At 50.7% G+C, this 25,557-nt stretch overlaps 1 protein-coding gene across 1 annotated transcript; it reads left to right on the top strand.

The window, feature by feature from the left end:
* The first annotated feature begins 6,572 nt into the window (after nucleotides 1–6,572).
* LOC139832631 (uncharacterized) lies at nucleotides 6,573–14,329 on the top strand. The gene is made up of 4 exons (XM_071822431.1): nucleotides 6,573–6,961; nucleotides 7,051–7,120; nucleotides 13,360–13,579; nucleotides 13,657–14,329. Exons 1-4 carry the CDS (start codon nucleotides 6,573–6,575, stop codon nucleotides 14,232–14,234), a joined length of 1,257 nt encoding a protein of 418 aa, XP_071678532.1. The 3' UTR covers nucleotides 14,235–14,329.
* Nucleotides 14,330–25,557: the final 11,228 nt, after the last annotated feature.

Below are 25,557 nucleotides of genomic sequence, written 5' to 3'. Positions count from 1 at the left end.
CGTTTGAAAAAAATTATGTGTGCAACTATCACTTCGTGGGATGGACTGATCCTTAGTGGCCTTTGCCATTACAACATAGACAATCTATTTTGTGGGAATTTTATGAGTATAACAATAGTACGTGTTAGATTTCAGGAGAAGAAAATGTATAGTTGTCAAGATTTTGTTTGAAGAGATAATAGGGTGGACTGAAGGAGAACCGTGAGGAGGAAGCGGGATTGAGATGAGCAATATGGAGAAGAGAAACTTGCTGCTAGACAAGAAGAAGAAATAGGTGATCTAAGAAAAAAAACTGAAGGAGGAGAAGAAAAGGTTGGAATACGTGTTACATGATCTTTTCAAAACTAGCGATGCTGATGCAAAAGGACAAGATGAAGATGAGACAAATTTATGAAGAGTGGGAGATGTATTCCTTGTTGAGCACGTGTGCTAAAAAATGAATATTAGTTGTAATAGTATTTAAACTGTTGTGTGAGATTAGTTTGTATCTAACATTCTAGAGAGATTTGTTTTATTTTTTAAACCGATATAAGATCCGCCTTTAGAACGCAAAAGTTCGAGTAACGATTCATAATCCTCGCGTCCGACTTACTGTGTGTGATGTGTTTTTTTTTTAGGTCAAGGAGCAACATCCCCAATTGATGCACACGGCTTTATGTGTCCGACTTACTGTGTGTGATGTGTATACTATACTTGTATTAACCAAATCAACTACAGCTCATAGATCCCTAGCCCATTGTCAGATGGAGTAGCTTAATGACTAGGAACCAATTAAGAACTGGCCATGTGAACTGGAATGATTAAGACTTGTGTTCGATTAAAGGAGGCAGCCCTTGAGCCTGAAGAAAGGGCAAAGGTTCAACGAAGCATGAGTATTTTGCTAAACTACGGTTCCAGCTGGAATTGGTTACTTCAGAAGCTACATAAAACCAAACCGTGTGAATAACAACGACGCAAAGCAAATGGACCCTATCGGAATTAATAATAAATCCACAGAACACTGCAGTTCCTATCTATGAACTCGAGTGCACGCCCCCAATAATTTGCGCCATCAGCTAGAACTGTTCTTTTCTCCCTCCTCCGTCGGATGTTACAGCGACACGTTGCAATGCAAAAATAACGGGCTACTTTGCGTGAAAGCGCATGGACTGATGGAGATTCTGCATCCATTTCTTAACTGCATGCTGCCTTTGTTCTTCCCAGATGACAAACCTCCACTCCAGCTTTCGGCTGTACTTGGTTGGAATATTTAATCGGAAGCCGGCAGATGTCAAAATATTTATATGTTTTTTCGGAAAGGGGATATCACCCCAGTCTCTGTATCGTGGTGATGCACACGATCTTTATTAAAACAAAAATATTTATATGTAGACTGAGCGATCTGCTGTAACTTGTAGTGAGATGGAAAAAAAGAAGTGAAGGGTCCCTGTTCCCCGGACTGCAAACCAAAGCAACCGTGACAAAATAAGCTATATATTGTGACGTATATAGGTGGTGGTAGACTGGTACCCTGCTGCCCATATCGCGTTGCGGCTGTCTTATTACTGACGCAACAACAAACAATTGCAAGCCATGGCTGTGACTTGGTTTTGATTGGGTCCGTTGCTTTGGAAAAGGTTTTGAACAATGGAGTGGTGCCCCGCATCCACGGCAGAGCGGTGACGGCGAAGTATGCACCGCGACTTGCTTGTGACTTTGGGGGACAGACATGGGCACCCGACGCTACAACATTGACACGACTTGGTAATGGTCTGACGTACATGATCCGTACGTACCGTCTGAAGATCGTCGTGACAGAAATCAGAGGGTAGGCAGCCTGGAAACATAAGTACTCCCACAGTAGTATATATGGATACATGTGTCACGCGCGGATTTCCATGCAGTAGAAGCTCCCACAGTTCCACCGTCATGCTCCTACAAGCTTGGGGGCTAAGCAATCCTAAACGTCAGCATGTCAGACAGCAGCCAGACTAGAGTAGAGGCTAGCTGTGAAATGTGTGACGATCCATATATAGGGCCGCCTCTCGTCTTCTACTAGTTCTGACACGTCGTACATGCCATCTTAGGCTAGCTGGTCGCGGTCACGCAACGTGGCCGTCGAATCGCGCCGGAGAACCATGCCCCGCCGCACCACCCTCGACGTACGTACGCGTACTCGTGCGATCGTGCTGGCCGTTCCCGTCCGGCGCGACGCGTCATGTCCAGTCGTGTCTCTGTCCCGGTCGGTTGTTGAGTTTCATCGGCGTGCACGACCTCAAAGGCCTCGAAGGCCAACTGGCCAAACCAAGTTACTGTGCCACTAGGGCATGTAGAGTGTCTCACACATTTCAGACGCTAGAAAAGAACCGCATGCGTTCGTTTGCCTCAGGCAGCGATGCGACATTATCCATGGATCATATTTCATCGTTTGCGTGTGGAGATGTTTCCAGCGACCCGACGTTATTCTACCCCAACACATCACAATTTTTTTTTTTTTTTTTTTGCGGGAGAAGGAGCAGCATTACATCGGAAACATTACAGAAAGGACCCCAAGAAACACAAAAATACAGAACCGCCCTCCTGCACGTTGACCGCGGCTTCGAACCGTCGATGCCGTCGGTGGCGCGCCGCCGCCGCTGCCTCCCTCGAAGCCTTGGATCGGAGGCAGTCCCCAGGCGAGCGGGAAGTCGCCGAGCGCCGGTCCCGAAAGACCTACACCGCCGAACGTCGTCGCAGACGATCTGACGCGCCACTGCAACACCTTCTTCATGAACTCGATTTGGAGGCTCCGCCGCCCTCGGAGCCGGCCACGAGGAAGACGCCCACGGCACCTCCACAGAGATGCGAGGGCGTCGATGGCGGTGGATCGAAGACGACGCCCCACAGAGCGCCGACGCCGGAGAGGAGATCCACCGCCCGCAAACTTCAGCCGCCACGCCTCCACCTCCAAGACGTCGACGACCTGCAACCACAGAGCTCCTACACTATGTACAGGACACGAGACGGGGATCCCCCGGCCTCCCGCCGCCGAAGCGGCCGGCGGAGACCGAGGGATCTGACGAATCACGCCGGCGAGGTGGAATATTTGAAAGAAATTACACATATTAGCAGTGAAAATAGAGGTTCAAACAAATTTTTAAATAAATTATAGCAACAATCTACCTTTTGTTTTTAGGGCCTTGCCTAGCCATCGTCACGGCGGTGCTTCCTATTTGTCACCTCTTCCGACGAGCTCATCACATCCGACGAGCTTGCCACGTTCGACAAGCTTGTTACAGGACTGAGTATCTGCATCCTTCGGGTGCACGGCAGCATATGCCAGACTAGTCTAGGTGCATCTTCAGCGGCATGATGTAAACGGACGCAAAGTGATATAGTGTTTGCGTACTTAATTACAGTCCGTTTGGAAACTTACGAGATTCATTGGTACTAGGAGGCATTGGCGCGGCGCCACGCCGCGCCCGTGTGCCTAATATCTGAAGAATGTTGGCAGAGTTGTGTGTAGCTTTCTACAAAGTTCGAAGCGGACGTGGGCACATAATATGGAAGAAACATCGATGTAGTTGTAACAATAACATGCATATGTATGTACAATAAATTACACGGTGGATGCCAATCAGATAATCAAGCCTTCACGTCTGTAACATTATACCTCATGTAGTATACGAGGACATGTACAAACATGAATGCAAAAGGTAAACTGCTTTCATTCTCATAATCAATTCGAAGAATAGGTTGTATACAGTTTGACAGACATAAGCTGAAAAATATGTACATGGCTTATAATCTGTAGCTGTATCTCCTGTTGGAAGAACCCCATGACAGCACACCAAAAATGCCCTATGTCAGTTACCCTTAAGTGTATCTTCAGACTTCAATGATTTGTTGTGTGGTTGTAGATTAGAAGGGCCAAGGCCGGAATTTAAGACTTCAATGATTTGTTGTGTGGTTGTAGATTAGAAGGGCCAAGGCCGGAATTTATCTGGACAGTTCTTAAAAATAAGCTAATCTAGGTACTTGTCAAGACCATTCCAGTACTGTGCCCATGCTGGTCACCAACTGAAACATCATGTCTGCATGTTCGAAACTATTGAACTATAATAGTCTGAATCCTACTTCCAGTGTGCTCACTATTACTAAAGCTTTTCTTTGGTTGCGTGATGGATAAGTGAACAACTATCACACTATAACATTCTGAATTCTACTTCCAGTATGCTCATTGTACTAAAGCTTCTCTTTGGCAGCCTGATGAATATATGAACACCAAAGAGTTGTAAAAATAAATTACACACAGACGCTGGATCATCACTAAGCAAACTAATCAAAATGGTAAACAGCAATATAGGAACAGGAAGTACAGGGGACAGCCTGAAGATGGTCTTCAACACATTGACTGGAAAAATACAAAAAACAAAGAAATCTAAGGGGCTGCATTAGCTAATTTAGAATAATCGGCACTACTTTGAGCTTCTAATATAGACCACTGTGAGCTCTTATGATATTTCCTTGATGGTATACTAATGCTGATGAGTAACATGAGGAATGAAACCAAATTAGCAATGGTCTGTTAGAACTGGGTACGAATGGTGTGTTACTATGGTTATATCTAGTTTATCTCAAAAGATCCAGAACATAGTATATTTGGATGTACATAGTCCCAAAGTGTAGTTATATCACATCATAGATCTTAACTTTCTGATAATGTCTTTTCATTGCAGCAAATTGCAGATTCTATAATCAATAAACCGGAAGCACAACCTGCTCCTACAGAAGCAGTATGTAGACGCACATCCAAACGCCGCCGACGATTTGCTACAGGCATGTGAGAAGTTGTGAAAGGAGTAGAAGATATTGAAACCAAAAACAAAGAAGAATCAGAAAACAACCAATAAAAGTAAAACAGATACCGAGGTACATCAAAAGCAGAAAAAGCACAAAATGTGAAACAATGGATCAACTGCTATGGCAAGATCGACCACAGCAGGAGCATCAGAATGAGTGGGGTCAGAAACCTGAGGACCATATGCAACAGGCGAAGACAATCCACCTAAATCACCAGCCACTGAATGGACAACAGACCCGCTCATGGGCAGCATCACCCATATTGGATGAACTACCTACCAAGAACTCTAGTTTCAAGTATTGTATTCAGTAAGAAATGATATAAGACCATGGATGAACTACCTAGGTAGATTGATATAAAATCTGTGTATAGCAGCTGACTATTTCAGATAATGATTTGCCAAAAAGAGAAAACCCAATTGGAGAAGAAGCCTCATCGACCTTTCATAAAATACAAAAATATAAATGGATAAGCTCATGAAAGAACAAATTATATAAAGAAGATCAGCTTTGGCTGTATATTATAAAATCATCAAGAGAATGCCAAGGCAAACATTATAAAAGAATATCTCCATGCCAAAGAAGAATGAACACGACGTAGGGCTTCTGCAATCTGAAACAAAATAGGCACCACAATATTAGTTATCAATTGTCTGTAAGCCAAATAGGCACCGCACAATTAGTTTTCAACTGTCCATGGTAAGAGAATGATTCACCAATGGCAGATTCAGTGGTACTGGTAACTAAATGGAAAGCTGCAAATGAAACAGATGTTCTTATACATGTGAAAGGGATTGTATGTAAATCAAGAATAAAACAACCCGAGCTGCAAAAGAAAATAGGAAATCATGGGAAAGGAGGAGGACCGTGAATGAATTTTTCTTTGGCAGACAAAGGTATGTGTACCTAACTTTGGTTATTCAAAGCCTATATAATCATATGAGCTTGATTTTGATGAGTGGATACTAAGATAGAAGATAGTCCCTATTTCTTAAACTTCTATTTCTCTGATTCGTAGTGCTACAACCGGTGGTAACTGGTAGAGAATGAAGTCCTACAAACCAGACAAAAAGAGTACATGCGCATGGATAAATAATCAACAAACTTACAAAAGATTCAAAATTTCTCTATCTTTTATAACTTTTAGGCATAACCTGATAGCGTATTCTGGCGCATTCCCACATTTTCAACAAATCGCAGTGAACTGTAAATATGTTAGGAAAAACTTTCACAATTGAATTGGTCTAACATAACAACATGGTCTGATGCTAATTCGTGGTTTCAGAACCAACACATGCTGCAAGGAATGCATATCGGTGAGAGCGACCATAATCCATACCTACTTCGAATATCAACAGACTTGAGTTATCAAACGTGTGTTGTTCTATTTTCCTTACCCACCGTATTTGTAGTAGGCATTTCGTCGAACACACAGCATGCATATATGGAAAAAAAAAGTGTCCCTGTTTAAACAGCACAAATACGGGGAGAATCAATGTAGCGCTCTGAAATCAAATGAAAGAAATAAGGGGAGAGAGGGAGACACATTACAACTCATGGAAGATATTTGCCTGTGCGGACATCACCTTGTCTACGCCTGCATGGTACTTGCAGCAATGCAACTTTCGTTCAGCAGCCAAGCTGAACCTAAAAAAGCACAGGAAAACCATAATCAGTAGAATCAAAATTAGAGGAAAACATCATTGAACCAAAACAGATCGAGACTTCGAGAGTTCAAAAAGAAGCAAAATATGGCACATGAAGAGAGGGAAAAGGGAGGAATCACTGCAGTTCTCCTCCCCGGCGGTGGAATTCATGGGTCCGCCCCAACAGGAAGGTCGAGGCGCGCCGGCCGTGGAGGGCCTGTTCGTCGCCAACGGCGGACGTTGCCGTTAGAAAATATCAGGCTGCCGTCCAGCGGTGAGAGGGGCCACCTTGCGGTGGAATTCATGGGCAGCCTCAGGCCCATCTGGGAGCTCCCCGCCGTGCCGGCTATGGCGGGCATATTCGTCGGCCACGGCGACGGGGCGTGCGAGGAGCCAACAGAAGGAGGGCCAGCAGTTGGAGAAGCCGAGACGAAGAAGAATAGAAGTGGATTTTTGGGAAGAGACAACATCGTGGAAGATGAATCTGGAGAGAAGTAAGCGGTCATTGGTGGGGTCCAGCTGCTGACGTTTCTAGTTTGCACAAGAGAAATATCTGGTAACTTGACTACCTGTAATCGCCAAGAATTTTGTTTGCCATCGCAGTCTCACAGATAACCACGGGGTACAACGCAAAAGTGGGAGCAACCGGCAGAGTATGCCTAAATAACCGGCAACCCGAAAGAAATCTGCCCTAAAAAATAAAGGGAAAAAGAGAAAATAGATGGTAAGAGTCCACCAACCGTAACAACTGGACATGTGTCACTAAACGGCTGAAGACTCAATCGTGAAAATAGCGCATCAACAGTAACCAAATCTCTCACAGATCGCTGATGTGTTTAACTTTTATATAGTGTATAATGTTATATAAGACGCATATATGTACGTACGTCTTTTACATGAAAACAAAATCATCCAATTTTTTGGAGAAAAAGAAATACACATTTTAGGCCCGCACAGTGCAAACGGGCTCAGGAGTTCCACAAATTCAGCCTTACTCTAGTTCACGCTGTTCAGTTCTCCAAGTTTTGGAAAATGCTTGATGGTTGCTACTCAGCTAAATCAAGCTTATAAGATGCAAGTTTGGGTCTCACTACCTCCATGCCATCCTTGATGTGGAAGTCTTGGGCTTCTTCGAAGTGCAAGATTTTGTTTGATTGATCCTCTAAAATATATAGTGTTTCAATAACGGATACACTTGAGAAAAGAGGGTGTTAAAATTGTGGAATTTGCAACTATGTAATCGAGACTGGCCGCCGCCTCCTCCTCAAATATCTTTTCACCATTCAAGTGTGGTCCACCTTAAAGAATTGGCTTGAACTACAAAACGGCGTAGCGTTAAGAAACGGTGGAGGGAGGCAACCCATAAAACGAGCCAATCAAAAAAGGTCAAGGTTTCTTAGAATTTGGAAGGAATGAAATGTTTGAGTATTTTGAAATACTTCCTCTACTTCCTTTTATTTTGGCTAAAAGAACCGCCGATCTATTAATTATCATAAACAATACAAAGAACAACAAAGGTAATAAAGAGTTGTGAATAGATCGTTGGACAACCTAGCAAAGACTGCGGACATTGGAGTTAGCCGGAGGCGCGCAGTTGTCTTAGCCCTCACTGAAGCTGGAAAAATGTTGTCGAAGTAGAGCTTGTTGTAGTACACTGACGGGAAGTCGTCGTGCTAAGTTGTCACTGAAGGACTAACGCAGTTGAGAAACATCCCTTGCCAATGATGAGAATTGTAGATCAGAAGAGTCGAACTTGTAACCACACCGACGAACACAAAAACGGTCCGCATCCCATGAGAACCGATGGACTCAAACCTCCACACGCCCTCGTCGGCGCTAGGATCACCACCAGAGCGAGGATAGGGCAGGGATGACCTTCTTTTTCCATCAGGATGTAGCCGCCTCCCCATCGTCCCCAAAATGACAATGAAAAACAGCCTAAAACAGAACGAGAATCCTCCTGCCGTCGAGGGGCCGTGGTCCGCCACGCCTACAACTCTACAAGGTTCTAAAGCCACTGGAGGCATAGCAGACCGGCGAGATCGCCGACGAGGGGACGGAACCCTAGATGGGTTTCGCAGTCACCTCTCTCCTGGAGTCTCCTTTACATGGCCCCGTGGTTTGATTGTTCTTCGGCTATGCTTGTGTCAAAAAATCAAAGATGAGGCCAACTTGTGTTGTCTCGTAGGGGAAAATGTGTCGGGTAACGTAATACCGCGAGAGTAGTCTTTCTGTGGTTTCTTGGCCTTCCATGCCTAGGAGTTTATCGGTATTTTTTTTATGAAATTTCTCCTTGACCAATGAAAAAGGCAAAAAAAAAAAGACATGTGGTTTCAAAGAATTAAAAAAAAAACCGTTAGAGAGAAGAGTAGCATAGGAGTGTGGATTTTTTAGCTGGAGCTACACATAGCTCGTTTTTTTCAAAAATTCAAAATGATACTTTAAAGTTTCAAAAAAATCTTAAAAAATATCTTGATGTAGGTAATGTTGGGATTTACGTATGTGCAAAATTTCAACTAGAAATACCTTATATTTGGAGGTGCAAAAAAATGACAAAATGTGGTTGATTTGGAGGTTTTGAAATCTTGCAGTGTTCACTATTATAGGTGTGAGATTTTGTCATTTTTGCACATCCCTGAATATATGGTATTTCGAGTTGAAATTTTGCATGTACGTAGATCACAATTTGTCTACACCAAGATTCTTTTTTCAGATTTTTTAAAACTTTAAACCGCAGGTTTTGAATTTTTCAAAAACCGAACTACGCTCGGTCTACACTCATTGTTTTCGAGTAGCATGCTCACTTCATAACCAGAAGTCCAAAACTAGCACCACCTTTGAGCAAACGACCTGCAGATCCGAGGATCCGCATTGCCGTACGGTTCTCGTTGCAGGGTCGCAGTCTTGGCAGATCACACCCCGACGGCTGCGCTCGCTTCCGAAAGGACAAATATTCCGGCCGCAACATGGCAGTTGCAGGCCTGCCCCACTGCCTGATGATGAATATATAGTACACCTATACACGAGGAATTTTTTTTTTAATAAAAGAAGTACCCAACTTTGAATTAACAAAGCCACCAACAACAAGAACGATACAAAGTACTGAACCCAGCTTACAGAACGACACCACACACACACACGAACTACCGAAGAAGCTACAGCCGGAAGTGCGACTGTCGTTGCCTAATCGACGGTACCTCGGAGGAGGGATCCTCACGAGGGGGAGAAGAAGTAGGGGCCATAGGGCGGAGTGCTCTCGGGACGGTGGTACGCGAGTTACCCAGCTTCGGAACACCTGCACGATGACAGGGCCTACTGCTGCTTGTCTGGAATTATCTGGGCGCTTTCGCGTTGTTACAATGAGTTGTGGTTGTGCCTCTAGGGCTCCCAGGATCCGGCTTATAAAGGCGCACGGATCTAGGGTTTACATGGAGAGTCCTAGCCGGATTACAGATAGCCTAGCTACGGTACAATATCTTGCCGTGCACGCCACGGATCCGCCTTCCATACTCGTCGTCCTGGATCCGGGTCCCTCATGGGCCTCCATGGATCCGGGTCACTCCTACGTCGGTACGGATCCGGCCTGCTGATCCTGGGCTGGACTTCTTCCTTCAAGATCAACAAAGAATCGGGCCGCCCGATGGGCCACATGCCTCATCACCGTCTCGTGGGCCACCCGGGCTTGCCGGATCTAGGCCTTGTCGATGGTACACCCATGAAGTATACCCACAACGGTAGCCCCCGAGTTCTCCGAGTTTCGCTCAGCTTCCGCCATGCTTGCTCCTTAGGTTTCCGGCATCGTCGGCAACGCGGAGAAACTTGAAGAGCTCCAACTTTGCATTTTCTTCTTTTTCCAACTTACAGCCGGAAAATGCTCTCATCCTGCAGGACTTCATCCATCGACGTTCCAAAGAACATTTCCGGGTTACTCCCTGCTCGCGAACGAGAGCCAACTTATCTTCACGCAATTACCCGGAATCTTAAAAGACTCAAACGGTTCCGCCAATTCTGGCGCCATTTTCGCGCGATTCGCGCGGTAACTTATCTCTAGCCATTTTTACCGCTAGGGTTTGGGACACGTGTCACGCATCCAACGGCGCGACGCTTGCGTTCCGACCACAGGATGCGGAACACGAATCTTATCCCCTCAGCCTATAAATATCAGCCGTCGACCCCTTTACCCCTCATTCACCCCCTTCTCACCTCTCTTCCGAGCGCCGCCCGTGAGCCCTTCCTCCGCCGCGCCGAAACCTGCCGGAAAGTCACCGGAGCATCGCCGGAGCGAGCCCTCCGCCGCAGTGTTCTTCGTGTTCTTAACTCCGGCGAGCCACCGCGCGGAAAAACTCGCCGCCAGCAACTCCGACCGCCGCACACGCCATTACGGTAAGCTTCGAGCTTCACTTTTGCGCCGTAGTTGGTAGGGGTGAACCTGGGGAAGACGATGTGGGATCCGACTGAGGAAAGTTTCCGCCAAACTCTTTTTCTTCAGATGTCTTCAACAACTCCGCCTCCGACCTCGGAACCGATCATGGCGACGCCAATCTCCTCCGCCCCTCCTCCCTTCGCTCCAGTGAGGCTGGATCCTTCAAAGGATTCCGGCAAGGAGACTGAGGGGACCTCAGCTCACCCGGAAAAAACCTCCGGGGCGGGTCAGACGGAGCAGCAGGCGGAAGAGGCTGCCAAGAAATCGAAAGCTCGGAAGCGCGACTCCGAAGCTAAGGGGAAGTGGTGGCCCTGCACCACCACTGAGATGGAATTAAAGAATCTCGAGTCGGAAGGCTTCCTGCAACCCGGAAGCTGGAGGTCAGTTCCGAATGAACCAGCTCCGGCTCCAAGGGACGACGAGATGGTGCTGACGAAGGCACTAGTGGAGCGCGGATTTTCGTTTCCGCCTTCGGATTTCTTCCGGGAGATTCTGAAGACATACGGACTCCAACCCCACAACATATCTCCGAACAGCGTGCTCGCCATCAGCAACCACGTCGCTCTCTGCGAAGGCCACCTCCGGGTAACCCCAGAGCTTTCTCTCTTCCAATACTACTTTTCTGTGAAGAAGGAGAAGATCCGCCAAACTTCCGAGTTGGCGACTTGCGGATCTGTCACCTTCATCATCCGCCCAGGCCGCGTCTACCCCCCGACCGACCGCCACGAATCCGCGAGGTACTGGTGCAGGGGTTTCTTCTATCTGAAGGACGCCTCCGACCCGCGAGCGACAAGAAGCTCCCACCTTTGAAGAACTGCCCCGGCACCGAGCTTCCGTCATGGACGCACTGCCCCCACTTCTCCGGCTCGCCTCAGCTGACCCGCGCTGTCGGGCGGATCTGCAAGCTTACGGAGGAGGGGCTGACGGGAAAAGACCTAACCCTCTCCTGGTTCACGAAGCGGATCCAGCCGATGCAACATCGGGACCGCCTGATGTTTGAATACACAGGGCGCGACGATCCGATGCGCGCCACCAAGGATAATCTCTCCGCCGACGCCATCGACAAGAGGATCCGGGTCCTCATCAAAATCCCACGTGAACTCCACGTTCACGTATGCAACAAAGACATCCACACGGAGGGATCCGGAACTGCGGTACGTCGTCTTGACTTTGGTTTATCGCTTTTCTTCAAACTTTTGGCTAAGTGTAACTTTGAACTAGCTCGAGGCGCTTGAGGAAAATCAACTCGGAACTCTCCTCCGAGTCCCATCCACCGGCCACGCGGATCCGGAAGCCACGTCAGAGGCGGAAGCTCCTGAAGCTCCACGTCCCGCGAAGAGGAAGAAGCCAGCCCCTTCCAGCCCTCACGCGAAACGCCCCCGCGAAACGCTCAGCATCGCGGCTACCCGGAAAGCTGAGGCGGAAAAGAAGCGCCTCGCGCTGATTAATACCAGCAACAAGGGGCAGCCTGCCATCCAGCACTTTTTCAAGCCTTCCGGGTAAGCGTCTTCTTCCGAGACCCAAGTTCTGGTTTAACACTCGCTCTTATATTTGTATGTTTTCCTGAAGTTCCGGAAGCCAGCCTCCCAAGGCCCCAAGGGTCCTTAAGAAGAAGGCCAAACCATCTCCGGCTTCCTTCCCTATTACTCCTGAGGTGGAAGTTCCGCCTAAAGCTTCATCTGCCAGCAAGCCGGATCCGAAGGACATCATTGACCTTGATGACCTTCCGGAAGACCCTGCCCACCATGGCGACTCCGCCCAGGGGACCTCCTCACCCACTCCTCCACCAGATCAACCAAGTTCCGCTTTCGCGGGACCTACTGAGGAAGAGCAAGAGCAAAAGGTCAAGCTCCTCCAAGTTACCAATGCGACCCGAGTCAGCCTCGAGCCAACTCCATCCCTCCAAAAACTTTCCCTCGCCGAGCGTCACGCGGAAGTTTCCGCCATGCTGAATAAGGTATGGGGGAAGCCGGAAGAGGAGGTGGGTTATCTCGCGGAACTGGAGGACAGCCTGAAGGAATTTTTCGCCAAGCACAAGGAAGTGCGGCAGGTAATACTAGCCCCCAAGCATTGGGTGATATAGTTCCGTGTAACATGTATTAGCCGATGCTTTCTCCAAATGTACTGTTAGGCGGAAATTTGAAATGTTTATCCAAGCCTTTGAAATCTTCGCCAGCCCCCCAGATTTTAATATCCGACTAACTCTCTGCTGCTTCTCAGTCCATGCGGAAACTGCACGAAGATTTGCGCATTCACGTGCTGGAGCAAATCAAGGAGATCGAGGGACTGCGCGAACACGCGGAAAATAGCCGAAAGGCTATCCAGCTGCTTGAGACCCGACTTCAAGGTACGAGATCCGGATCTTTACTTTTTTTTTGTGCTGACAGTTGTTCAGGGTGCATAACATGTTCAATTCTGCTTTCAGAAGAAACTGCCAAGCATTCCTCGCTTGATGAACTATCCGCCAAGGTCAAGGTGCTTGAGGCGGAGAACGAGTCCCTCCAAAACTTCATAAAAGAATCTTCAAGCAAAGAGACTGAGGCGAGGAAGGAGCTCTCCGAGAAGCATGCCCGTGAGAAGGCGGAACTGATCGACAAGCTGGAGAAAAGCCAAGGCCGCGTGATCTCCATAATTGCCAAGAACAAAGCCCTAGAAGCGGAGGCGGAAGCCATTGACAAGCTTATCTTTCGTAAGCATTTTTCCGCGTCGTTGCTCCGACCACCTTGCATGTTTTCTCTGACGGAACTGAACCTCTCTCTTTCACAGCAAGCCTCGGCTTTGAGTGGACAAAGGACTCAAACCTGACGAGGACGGAGGCGTACGATGAAGCGCGGATCTCAATTGATGCGCTGTTTGGAGCCTGTCGCGGAATCGCCACGGCTCTGTCGCTGAAGAAGGCCAAAACCACAGTCATCGACACGATGACCAAACTCATGCGACAGGTGCCGGAGTTCATCAAGGACTGGCAGAAGTCTTCAGCACGCGGAGCCGCCTCCTTAGTCTTGGCCACCTGCAAGGCTTTCTTCCCCTCACTCAACCTGGCGCAAGTTGCACGCGGAGCCCCCGAGAGTTCCGACATGAGCGCCCTCCTCGCGGAAACTGAAGGCTATGAAGAGCTGTTTGTCAGGCGAGTGGATCACTCGTTCTGGTACAAGCAGCACAATCTGCCCGAAGGTTTTTCCGATGCAGAGGAGGAAGCAGGCGAGCCAGAGTATTATGGGGAAGGATCCGGGTCCAGCAGCGAGCACTCCGGAGAAAACTCTGGAGACGACTCTGAAGCCGGATCTGGCGGCAGCGACGACGGCTCCAGCTACCAGCAATCTGAAGAGGAGGACTCCGAGTAGAGTTCCTGTTTGAAACAATGAAACAAGTTGCATCATTTTGGCCCCAGCGAGGGTTTGTAATAAGACTTTAAATTCTTAAGTAGCTAGGAACGAAACGATTATGCATGGGGCGGAAACACTTATCCTGCTATCCGTTAAGTATTATGTGCATGTTTCGTTTTATGTCGGAAAGCAAGTGCTGACTTCGTTATTTTCCGGCTTGCCCGCTTGACCTTCCACGAGCCGGAAAACCTTAGCCGGAAACGCTCGCCAGCGGCGACGAAGCCCAATGGCAGTCCGTCCATAACCGCGGAAACAAGCCCCCAGGCATAGGTGCCGGAAATCGCTACTAGGAATCCACGAGTTCGCAACAGATAACAACTTAATCAGAAAACTTAAGCTTACGTCCTAAAGGACGATTTTGAAAACCACAACTTTCATACACGCCTAGGCGGAAATATCCAGCTCTGCGGTTTTAGTCGGAAAAACATACACGATCTAAAATGAACAAGTAAAGGAGGTAAAAGACTCAAAGAGTGAACCATAAGCTTTATTTCATTGATCATGTATAACTATTACAGAGTTTATAACTCGGAAAAAATATGCTAAGTGTAGAAAGGACGTAGCTGTGCGATATTCCAAGGGCGATCTGTTTCATCGTAGATGTCATCCGGATCCTCACGCTTGCGTTTCCGGTGCCAGTTAGCAGGTCTATCCCTTAGCTCGCGGAAATCAACAAGGTAGTACGACCCGTTATGAAGCACTTTGCTAACGACGAAGGGTCCTTCCCATGGAGATTGCAGCTTATGGTCTTTCACCTGTCGAAGGCGGAGGACCAGGTCTCCTGCCATAAAGGAGCGTTTCCGAACTCGACGACTGTGATAGCGTCGGAGCTTCTGCTGGTAGATGGCGGAACGCTGGTCAGCTAAGTTCCGAGCTTCCTCGATCAGGTCCACAGATAGCTGTCTGGCCTCGTCAGCTGTTTCTTCATTGTAGGCGGAAACTCGCGGTGAGTCGTGGATGATGTCGGAGGGAAGCACGGCTTCGGATCCGTATACCAGGAAAAATGGGGTAAACCCTGTTGATCTGTTAGGGGTGGTTCGTAAACTCCACAAAACAGCTTCCAACTCGTCAGCCCAAGCTCCGGCTGCTCGTCGCAGCGGTTCTTCAAGGCGCGGCTTAATTCCTGATAATATGAGACCGTTGGCCCTTTCAACCTGACCGTTAGATTGTGGATGAGCCACAGATGCAAGGTCCAGTCGGATCCCCATTGTGTCACAATAATCCCTTAACTCTCCTTGAGCGAAGTTTGTGCCATTATCTGTGATTATGCTGTGTGGGATGCCGAATCTCATTACGAGGCTGCAGACGAATTTTAGTGCCGTAGCACCGTCGGCTTTTCTCACTGGCTTAGCCTCGATCCATTTGCTGAACTTGTCAACAGCGACCAGGAGGTACTCAAAACCGCCAGGAGATGATCTTTTTAACTTACCAACCATATCGAGCCCTGCACCGCAAACGGCCAGGTGATAGGTATGGTCTTCAGCTCTTGGGCTGGAGCGTTTGGTTGAGTAGCGTAGTACTGACAACCGCGGCAGGTCTTGACTATTTTATCAGCGTCTTCTTTAGCTGTAAGCCAATAGAAACCCAACCGAAAAGCTTTTGCAACGAGTGATCTGGGAGCGGCGTGATGCCCGCAATCCCCTGCGTGGATCTCTCTGAGGATTTCAATGCCATCTTGGTTGGAGACGCATTTAAGAAATACCCCTGCTGCACTTCGTTTGTAGAGCTGACCATCAACTATTGTGTAGGTTCTTGCTCGTCTGACGGTCTGTCGTGCGAGGACCTCGTCCTCTGGCAACTTCTGATCGATGAGGTAGTCCAGGAAAGGCTGGGTCCAAGCCGGAATGATAGCCATCACTTCCCTAGCCGGAGACACCGCCACCTGCAGGTTTTTCCGGGTTAGCGCCCTTAATCGAGGGTATCCGGAGATGCTCCAGGAAAATGCCAGGCGGAATTGGTTTCCTGCCGGATCCGAGCTTGGATAGCATATGCGCTGTGTTATCGTCTCTCCTGACGTATTTGACTTCGTATTCGAGGAAGCTCTTGGCGATCTCGTCAACTTCGTCTCTGTAGGCCGCCATGACGGAATTTCTGGCGTTCCAAGTTCCGGCTACTTGCTGTGCCACCAGTCGGAATCTCCACAGCATATGATGTGCTTGATCCCCATTTCCTTAGCGATGCGCAGACCGTGTAGTAGAGCCTCATATTCCGCCATGTTGTTAGTAGCTTCGAAGTGGATGCAGAGAACATCTTTGCGGTTCTTCTCCGGTAGGGGATTTAAGGGTGACTCCGGCTCCTGAGCCTTGATGCTGCTTGGATCCATCGAAGTGCATAACCCATGTCTCTGGTTCCGGCTCCAGACTTGCATCCGGAGCTTCTGTCCAATCTGCAACAAAATCTGCCAGAACCTGGGATTTTACCGCATTCCTTGGCTTGTAAGCGATGTCGAAGGCAGATAATTCGATGCCCCATTTAGCCGTACGTCCTGTTGCGTCAGCGTTGTTGAGAATTGTTGACAGCGGAGCCTTGCTCACGACTGTTACTGGATGCTCTTGGAAATAATGCCTCAGCTTCCGGCTGCCTAGGAACACGCCATAAGCTAGCTTCTGAAAGTGAGGATATCTCTGTTTTGATTCCGTCAGCACCTCGCTAATGTAGTAGACAGGTCTCTGGACGTCATACTCATGGCCTTCTTCCTTTCGCTCCACCACAATGACGAGGCTGACGACCTTGTTGGTAGCTGCCAGATAAAGGAGCATTGGCTCTGACTCTACTGGAGCTGCCAAGATAGGCGGGGAGGTGAGTATTTCCTTCAACCCTCCAAGAGCTGCATCAGCTGCGTTGTCCCAGACAAATTTGTCTGTTTTCTTCAGCAGCTTGTACAGAGGTAGTGCCTTCTCGCCAAGACGGCTAACAAACCTACTGATTGCTGCGACACAACCAGTTAGTCGTTGCACATCTTTGAGACAAGTTGGCCTTTTGATACACAGGATTGCCTTGATCTTTTCCGGGTTAACCTCAATGCCTCTGTGAGAGTCTATGAAGCCAAGGAGTTTTCCGGCTGGCACGCCAAAAACGCACTTCAGCGGATTTAACATCATCTTGTACCTGCGGAGGTTGTCGAAGGTTTCTGTGAGGTCGCTGATCAAGTCGGATCCTTTCTGGGTCATGACCGCGATGTCGTCGACGTAAGCGTGCACGTTCCGGCCGATTCGGTCCTTCAGGCACCGCTGCATCGTACGTTGGTAGGTAGCACCTGCATTTTTCAAACCAAAGGGCATAGTAACATAGCAGTAAGTACCGAACAGGGTAATGAATGAAGTCGCCTTTTGGTCGGATTCCTTCATCCGGATCTGATGATACCCGGAATACGCATCAAGAAAACACAGAAGTTCCGCCCCCGCCGTCGAATCAATGACTTGGTCAATGCGCGGCAAGGGGAACGGATCCTTCGGGCAATGTTTGTTCAAGCCAGAGTAATCGATGCACATTTTTAGTATTTCAGTGTTCTTTTTGGGTACAAGGACGGGATTCGCGACCCAATCAGTATGGAGTACTTCCATTACAAAACCTGCTTCTAGTAACTTTGCTAGTTCCATTCCTATGGCGCGGCGCTTCTTATCTCCAAAGCGTCGCATAGCTTGCTTCACTGGTTTGGCCCCCGGATTTATGTTGAGGTAGTGCTCGGCGAGTTCCCTAGGTACTCCGGACATGTCAGAAGGTTGCCATGCGAAGATATCCATGTTAGCGCGGAGGAACTCGACGAGCGCGCTTTCCTATTTGGGGTCCATGTTGGCTCCGACTGAAACCTGCTTGGAAGAGTCACCTGGAATGAGGTCATGCTTCTTGGTTTCTATCGCGGGCTTGAAGGAGGTTTTCTGCTCGGAGATCTGCTTCTTGGTGGTCTGCATCTCAGTCGGATCCACTGCGGCTCTGTAGCCTTTCAGCTCTTCTCCGGATATCACAGACTCTGCGAAGGCGGCTTCGCCTAACTCGCACTCATGAGCCTTTTTGTAGTCTCCGGATACGGTAATCATACCTTTAGGACCCGGAATCTTGAGCTTGTTGTAGATGTAGCACGCTCTTGTGTGGAACTTGTGGTAGGTGGGCCTGCCGAAGATGACGTGGTAGGAGCTCTTGAAGGGCACAACTTCAAACGTGATCTTCTCTTCGCGGAAATTATGAACATCGCCAAAAGCCACGGGAAGTGTGATGCTGCCGAGGGAGTTTGCCTTCTTACCCGGAACCACACCATGAAACTCGGTGGTGCTATGTTTGAGCTGTTCCTTGGTGAGGTTCATCCGCTCTAGAGTCTCCAGGTACATGATGTTCAAGCTGGCTCCGCCATCCATGAGGCACTTGGAGAAGTCATACCCGTCTATGCGGGGACTTACAACCAAGGCGTAGCATTCCTTTGGCACAATTGCGGGATGATCCTTCCGATCAAATGTGCACGGAATTTCCGACCACTCGACGTCTTGCGGCACGGCCGGAACTATGGCGTTCGGGATCCGGGTAGCTGACTTGGAGGCGCGTCTTGTTGGGGTTCCGAGGAAAGTGTGGTAAGCCCCCACGCTCTTTTTGTCGAATGGATTGGATTTACCTGCGGCTCCTGCCTTGGGATCCGGCGAGTTATCATCCTCATCCATCGCCTCGGAACTATCGTCCTCCTTGTCTTTGTTCTTGCCCTTGCCACCTTTTCCGCGAGGGCGGTGCTTCCGGGCGCGCTTGTATCCGGCCTCCGGGTCGTTCTTTAGATCATTGACCCACTTGCAGTTGCGGTTAGTATGAGTGGACTTCCCTGTAACCGGATCCAGATGGGCCAGGCAGGGCATGTCTCTGTACTCCTCATAGGTTTGCGGTGCGCGGGATCCGGCAGCAGTGACCTCGGAGGTATGCTGCTAACCCCTGCCGGCTCCGCTTCCGCGTCCGCGTCCTCTTCCGCCTCCTGGACCTCCGCATTGAAACGCCATGGCGACCATCTCGGATCCGCCACTCTTCTGGTCATCAGGGTTCTTGCGCTTATGGCTGCTGCTGCCGCCGTTGTCACGGTTCTTCTTTTGTTGGTGCAGGGGGATTGCTGTAGCTGCGAGATCACCGCCTGCGTCGTCATCGGCGGCCGTGTGATCGCTAGCGATGGTGATCATGTCATCCAACGTCAATTTATTTGCATTGACCAAGCAAGTTAGCTTGTGTCGCAGCAATCCTCCTCGCTGCAAGCCCCCAATGAAGGCGTGCATTGCTGTGCGGTTGTCAACGTTCTCGCACTCGTTTCTGCATGCCAACCATCGGGTGAGGAAATTCCTCGATGTTTCGCCCTTCTTCTGGATGCAAGCCTGTAGGTCGCTTGTTGTGGCAGGTCTCTTGTAGGTGCCCCTGAAGTGTTTCTCAAAAGCGTTCTTCAGGTCGAACCAGCAAAAGATGGAGTTCTTCTCGAGGTCGCTGAGCCAGATCCGGGCTGGACCTACAAGGTACAACTGGAGCATGCGGCAGGCGATGTTAGGGGTTCCTTCGGCGAAGGTTACCGCATTGTAGTAATCCTCGATCCAGGTATCCGGCCTTTCGGTGCCATCATAATGCTTCAGATTTCCGGGTAGCTTGAGGTTCATCCTTGGCTTTGGTTCCTCTCGAATCATCCTGCCAAAGCACTTTGGACCAATGTAGTCGGTTCTGTACTCGTTAAGGCGGTCCCGTGCGTCGCGCGAGCCGTGGCGAGGAGACTTTGAGCGAGAGCGAGATCTTCGGCCATTGCCTCCGCCTCCACCTCCGCCGCCACCGCTAGGTGGTGGTGAGGGAGACCTGCGAGGTGGGCGGTCTGACTTCTTGCTTCCGCCATCTGAATCTCCTCGGCCTTCCTGGTGCTGACTCCGGCTCCTGTGGCTGCCTTCGCCTTGGCGCTGGCTGCCCTGGTCGTTCCGGCGAGGCTCCGGGTCACGGCTCCGACGAGGCTCGGGTCCCGGCTCTCGCGAGGTTACGGGTCGCGGCTCTGCGAGGTTCTGGGTCGCGGCTCTGCGAGGTTACGGATCGCGGTTCCGGCGAGGCTCTGGACCGCGGTCTTCATTCCGACTCCTCCTGGGCTCGGGCTCATGAACATTGTTCTGATTCCGGCGAGGTTCCGGCGAGCGCTCCCTGTTTCTGTTTCTTGGCAGCACGTTGTCGCGGATAACAAGCGCACCATGCCCTATGGACCTGGTGTTTCCGGCTGGACTACGGCGGCGAGGGGGTCGCGGGTAACCGTTGGGTGGAGGTGAGGGGTTGCGGTATTTGTCTCTTCCGGAGTACATCGCGTCCTTTCCCTTCCTTGGATCCGACGGAGGCGTCTGTGACGGAACGGGGATCGGATTTGGGTGCTCCCTGGCCCTTCTTCTGCGCTCCGAGGATCCGGTATGTGATTCGTCATCGGTTCGCCGATCAGCGCGGGCGTCCTTCTGCGCGGTAGATATACAGATATCCGGATTGGATTCCAACCTGCGCGAAGTATCCGCCTTGCTTTGCTGCTGCATTGCTGAAGCGACAAGTGTGCGGAGATAGTTGATGTCAACTTCTTCGTCCTTCTTCTTCAGCAATTCCGCTGCTTTCTGCATGTTGTCCTTTGGAGTTTCCAGTGGCTGGTGATCTGCGGGCGTGTTGAAGGGTATTCTGCGAGGCGGAATTGCTTCTCTAACAATTCGATCGGCCTCCGCCTGCGCATAGGTCATCTTTACCTCCCACTCAGCCCTCATGTTCTTGACCAGCTCGAGTGTGGCAGTAATCTCGCGGTCCTGTCTCTCGAAGTTTTCCGTCCAGGCTGCATGATCTGCCCTTCCTATCCTTAACGCAGCTTCGGTATCGGCGAGCCTCTTGGCTGTGGCTAGCATTTCCTTTCTGGCGGTCTCTAGGGCCTCCAGATCTGCGGCGTCGCCCGGGGTTATAGGTGTGTTAAGAACTACTCGCGCGGCCACCTCCTCTGCTGACAAGATTTCCTCCGAGGGAGAATCCCTTTGGGGTCGCACCCGAGACATTGGAGATCCTTGATGGGATGGTTGGGGGTCAGATTGGCTGACTTGGTCTCCGGATCCGGTTTGTCCCAGCGCTGCTACCGTTGCGAGAACCTGCTTGGGCTGGGCAGAGTCGACTTCAGGCTGATCACTGTATCCGTATTCCCTTATCTTGCGAACGAAGTCATCAGATTCCGTAGAGGGAGTATCTCCGGAAATTGGGCTCAGGTTGCCCAAAATCGACTCTTCAACCGGAGTCTCGCTCTCTCCGACAAGCTCAGCCTGATCCGGATCCGCGTTGTGTTCCGGTGCCTCTTCCTGCTCAGGACCAGCTCCGTCTTCTTGAGGGGCGGTTCCGGCGGTATGGGCCAAGAAGTGTACGAAGTGGCACCTCTGCTTTTCTAACATCTGGGAGACCCAGGCGGATCTGCATTGGTCTTCCACCTTTGTTTCCTGCTCAGGGGCGGATTGGGTGGGCTTTGAAATTTCCAGATCCAAGGCGGAATCTTCCTTGGGAAGCTCCTGCATCTCAGATCGGATCTTCGCGACAGCGTCCAGCTCAGCGGCGGTCGCGTCTGCGTTACTTACCAGTGGGTTTCCGTCGGAATCGACGGTTTCCCCGATGAAGATGTGAATGCCGCCAATTGGGACGATGGAGAGCTTGACGGGGTTTGTCCTAGCCGGAATCCAGCACTCATCCGGAGGGACGATCGGCAGATTTCCGGCGTAAAGGACGCGCCCCACAGCGATGGTGTCGTCGTAGCTTCCCATGGCGAAACCCTCCCGGTTCCGGCCTCCAGACGCCACAGGCCCCACGGTGGGCGCCAACTGTCGTTGCCTAATCGACGGTACCTCGGAGGAGGGATCCTCACGAGGGGGAGAAGAAGTAGGGGCCATAGGGCGGAGTGCTCTCGGGACGGTGGTACGCGAGTTACCCAGCTTCGGAACACCTGCACGATGACAGGGCCTACTGCTACTTGTCTGGAATTATCTGGGCGCTTTCGCGTTGTTACAATGAGTTGTGGTTGTGCCTCTAGGGCTCCCAGGATCCGGCTTATAAAGGCGCACGGATCTAGGGTTTACATGGAGAGTCCTAGCCGGATTACAGATAGCCTAGCTACGGTACAATATCTTGCCGTGCACGCCACGGATCCGCCTTCCATACTCGTCGTCCTGGATCCGGGTCCCTCATGGGCCTCCATGGATCCGGGTCACTCCTACGTCGGTACGGATCCGGCCTGCTGATCCTGGGCTGGACTTCTTCCTTCAAGATCAACAGCAACTGGGCCGCCCGATGGGCCACATGCCTCATCACCGTCTGTGGGCCACCCGGGCTTGCCGGATCTAGGCACTGTCGATGGTACACCCATGAAGTATACCCACAACAGCGACCAACAAACTCAGCCAAATGCCTACGAGACTCGGAGAAGAGCTGGAGTCTACAGTGTCGGGCCGGAGATCACTCGAGAGCGAGCCATTTTCACGCGCGCCTCAATAGTACTCCTCCGTCGCAGAAACGCCACCGGAAGCCGACCACCACCGGGGCCAACCCTCGTTGCTCACAAACCGAACAACAATGCCAAGGAAGCTCGACAAGGGAAGGGTACGGAGCAAGCCTTGCCGACGATCGCCGAAGAATCACCTCCGTCTGAACCCTCGGTGAGCCTCGCGCTGTGGGCTCCAAGACGGTGTCTTCAAGAAGAGCACGACACCGGAGTGCCACCACCGCCCGATCCGAGGATCTTGGGTTTTCACCCGGAGGAAGTAGAAGGACGAAGATTTGCCTCACGGCGCCTTCAGCAAGGGAACGCCATCCGCGGACGTCGCCACCGTAGCCCAAGGGGCAAAGGTTTCCCTTTGGCATGGTCACCACCCTCTACCCCACAACACTCAACGCGCCGACCACCACGTCGCCCTCACGGCCGTGGTCACCAGCCAGCACCAGAGTCATTGGCTCGCCCGCCAACCAACATGACTCCCACCTTCCATGGCCACCGCCCCGGCATCCCAGCTCAGAGCACCGACGAACGAGAGAGGAGACGGGAAACGCCGCCGCGCGAGAAATCGGAACTGCAAACCGACAGCCCCCATGGCTGTCGGGCACACCGAAACGGAGATGGGTTGGGGCAAAGCCCAGGGCCCCTGCCCTGCCCCGCAAGCGCGGCGGCCAAACCGCTGCTGCACCGCCGCTGCACCAGGAGATCACCACCATCCAGATCGGCACCCAGCAGCCCCCGAGGCTATGGGAGCCCGCAGATCTGAGGCGGAGGTAGGTGGGCTCGGATGGGGCGCAGGCCCCTGCCTCGGCCCGACTCGAGGCGACCAGATCGGGATCTGGCCTCACTACCCAACACCTCGCCGTGGACCTCCGGGACAGGGAGGGCGGACGCCGCTGCCGGCCGCGCCCTGCCGCACCAGGCCTCTACCGCGACGCCCGCGAACTCCACTGGTCCGCCGCACCACCAAGCACGCGTTGCCCGCAGCAGGACGCGCCGGAGACCCGCCGCCGCCGCGAGCACGCCGGAGCCGCGTAGTGGCCACGCTGTTGTTGGGAAACCTCGCCGCCGCGCCCTACCAGCACGGCGCCCTCACCGGCCACGAAGACCCGCGCCGCTGCCACCGCGCGAGGGAGCAGAGGAGCCCCGCCGCCACCGACGCCGCGCAAGCTTTGCCCGGTGACGCCTTCTGGCGGCGGCGAGGAGGAGGGGGAAGGGAGGGGGAGGGGGAGGGAGGGGCGCCGCCAAGGAGCCCCCAGGTCGCCCGCGGGGGCGACGCTAGGAGCTAGGGTTTTTCGCTTGACCCTTAGTCAATACTCACACGAAGAAATGGCCTTCGGCCGGTCGAAACTCGCTTCATCTTATGGGCGACGTGAATCGAACGTCCAAAGCTACAGGTTGCGTCTGTTTGCGTCGGTTCGTGGACACGAAAATAATTATTTTTGTGTTTGGAGTGCTCAGGCACACGCATATTATTTTTCCAATATTTTTTATTGATCAATTGAAAAGCATAATTTACATATGCAATAAATGAAAAATAAGAAGAAACAAATACAGTAATAAATGAAAATGGCTAGGCCCCTAAACAGCTAGACTACTTGTCGCCCCTCAGGGTGGTTAACGACCCGACCCAACCCGCTCCTCCTATGCCTCCTGCTTCGTGTCAGTCATGAACTTCGCGTTCATCGTTGTGTTGATAACGTCATTGATACGTCTCCGACGTATCGATAATTTCTTATGTTCCATGCCACATTATTGATGATATCTACATGTTTTATGCACACTTTATGTCATAATTATGCGTTTTCCGGAACTAACCTATTGACGAGATGCCGAAGGGCCAGTTGCTGTTTTCTGCTGTTTTTGGTTTCAGAAATCCTAGTAAGGAAATATTCTCGGAATCGGACGAAATCAACGCCCAGCATCTTAGAATCCCCGGAAGCATCCAGAACACCCGAGAGCCGCTAGAGGGGGGCCACAGGGGACCCAGATGATAGGCCGGCGCGGCCCAGGCCCTGGCCACGCCGCCCTATGGTGTCGTCGCCTCGTTGACCTTCTGACGCCGCCTCTTCGCCTATTTAAGGGTCCTCGACCTAAAACCTCGATACGAAAAATCCACGGTACGAGAAACCTTCCAGAGCCGCCGCCATCGCGAAGCCAAGATCTGGGGGACAGGAGTCTCTGTTCCGGCACGCCGCCGGGACGGGGAAGTGCCCCCGGAAGGCTCCTCCATCGACACCACCGCCATCTCCATCAACGCTGCTGTCTCCCATGAGGAGGGAGTAGTTCTCCATCGAGGCTCGGGGCTGTACCGGTAGCTATGTGGTTCATCTCTCTCCTATGTACTTCAATACAATAATCTCATGAGCTGCCTTACATGATTGAGATTCATATGATGATGCTTGTAATCTAGATATCATTATGCTAGTCAAGTGAATTTTACTTATGTGATCTCCGGAGACTCCTTGTCCCACGTGTGTAAAGGTGACAGTGTGTGCACCGTGTGGGTCTCTTAGGCTATATTTCACAGAATACTTATTCACTGTTATGAATGGCATAATGAAGTGCTTATTTATATCTCTTTATGATTGCAATGTGTTTTGTATCACAATTTATCTATGTGCTACTCTAGTGATGTTATTAAAGTAGTTTATTCCTCCTGCACGGTGTAATGGTGACAGTGTGTGCATCCGTGTTAGTACTTGGCGTAGGCTATGATTATGATCTCTTGTAGATTATGAAGTTAACTATTGCTATGATGGTATTGATGTGATCTATGCCTCCTTTCATAGCGTGAAGGTGACAGTG

Source organism: Lolium perenne, chromosome 6 (genome assembly GCF_019359855.2).
Source record: "Lolium perenne isolate Kyuss_39 chromosome 6, Kyuss_2.0, whole genome shotgun sequence".
In the NCBI taxonomy this organism is placed as follows: domain Eukaryota; kingdom Viridiplantae; phylum Streptophyta; class Magnoliopsida; order Poales; family Poaceae; genus Lolium; species Lolium perenne.
This window is presented reverse-complemented; position numbering and strand designations above follow the sequence as displayed.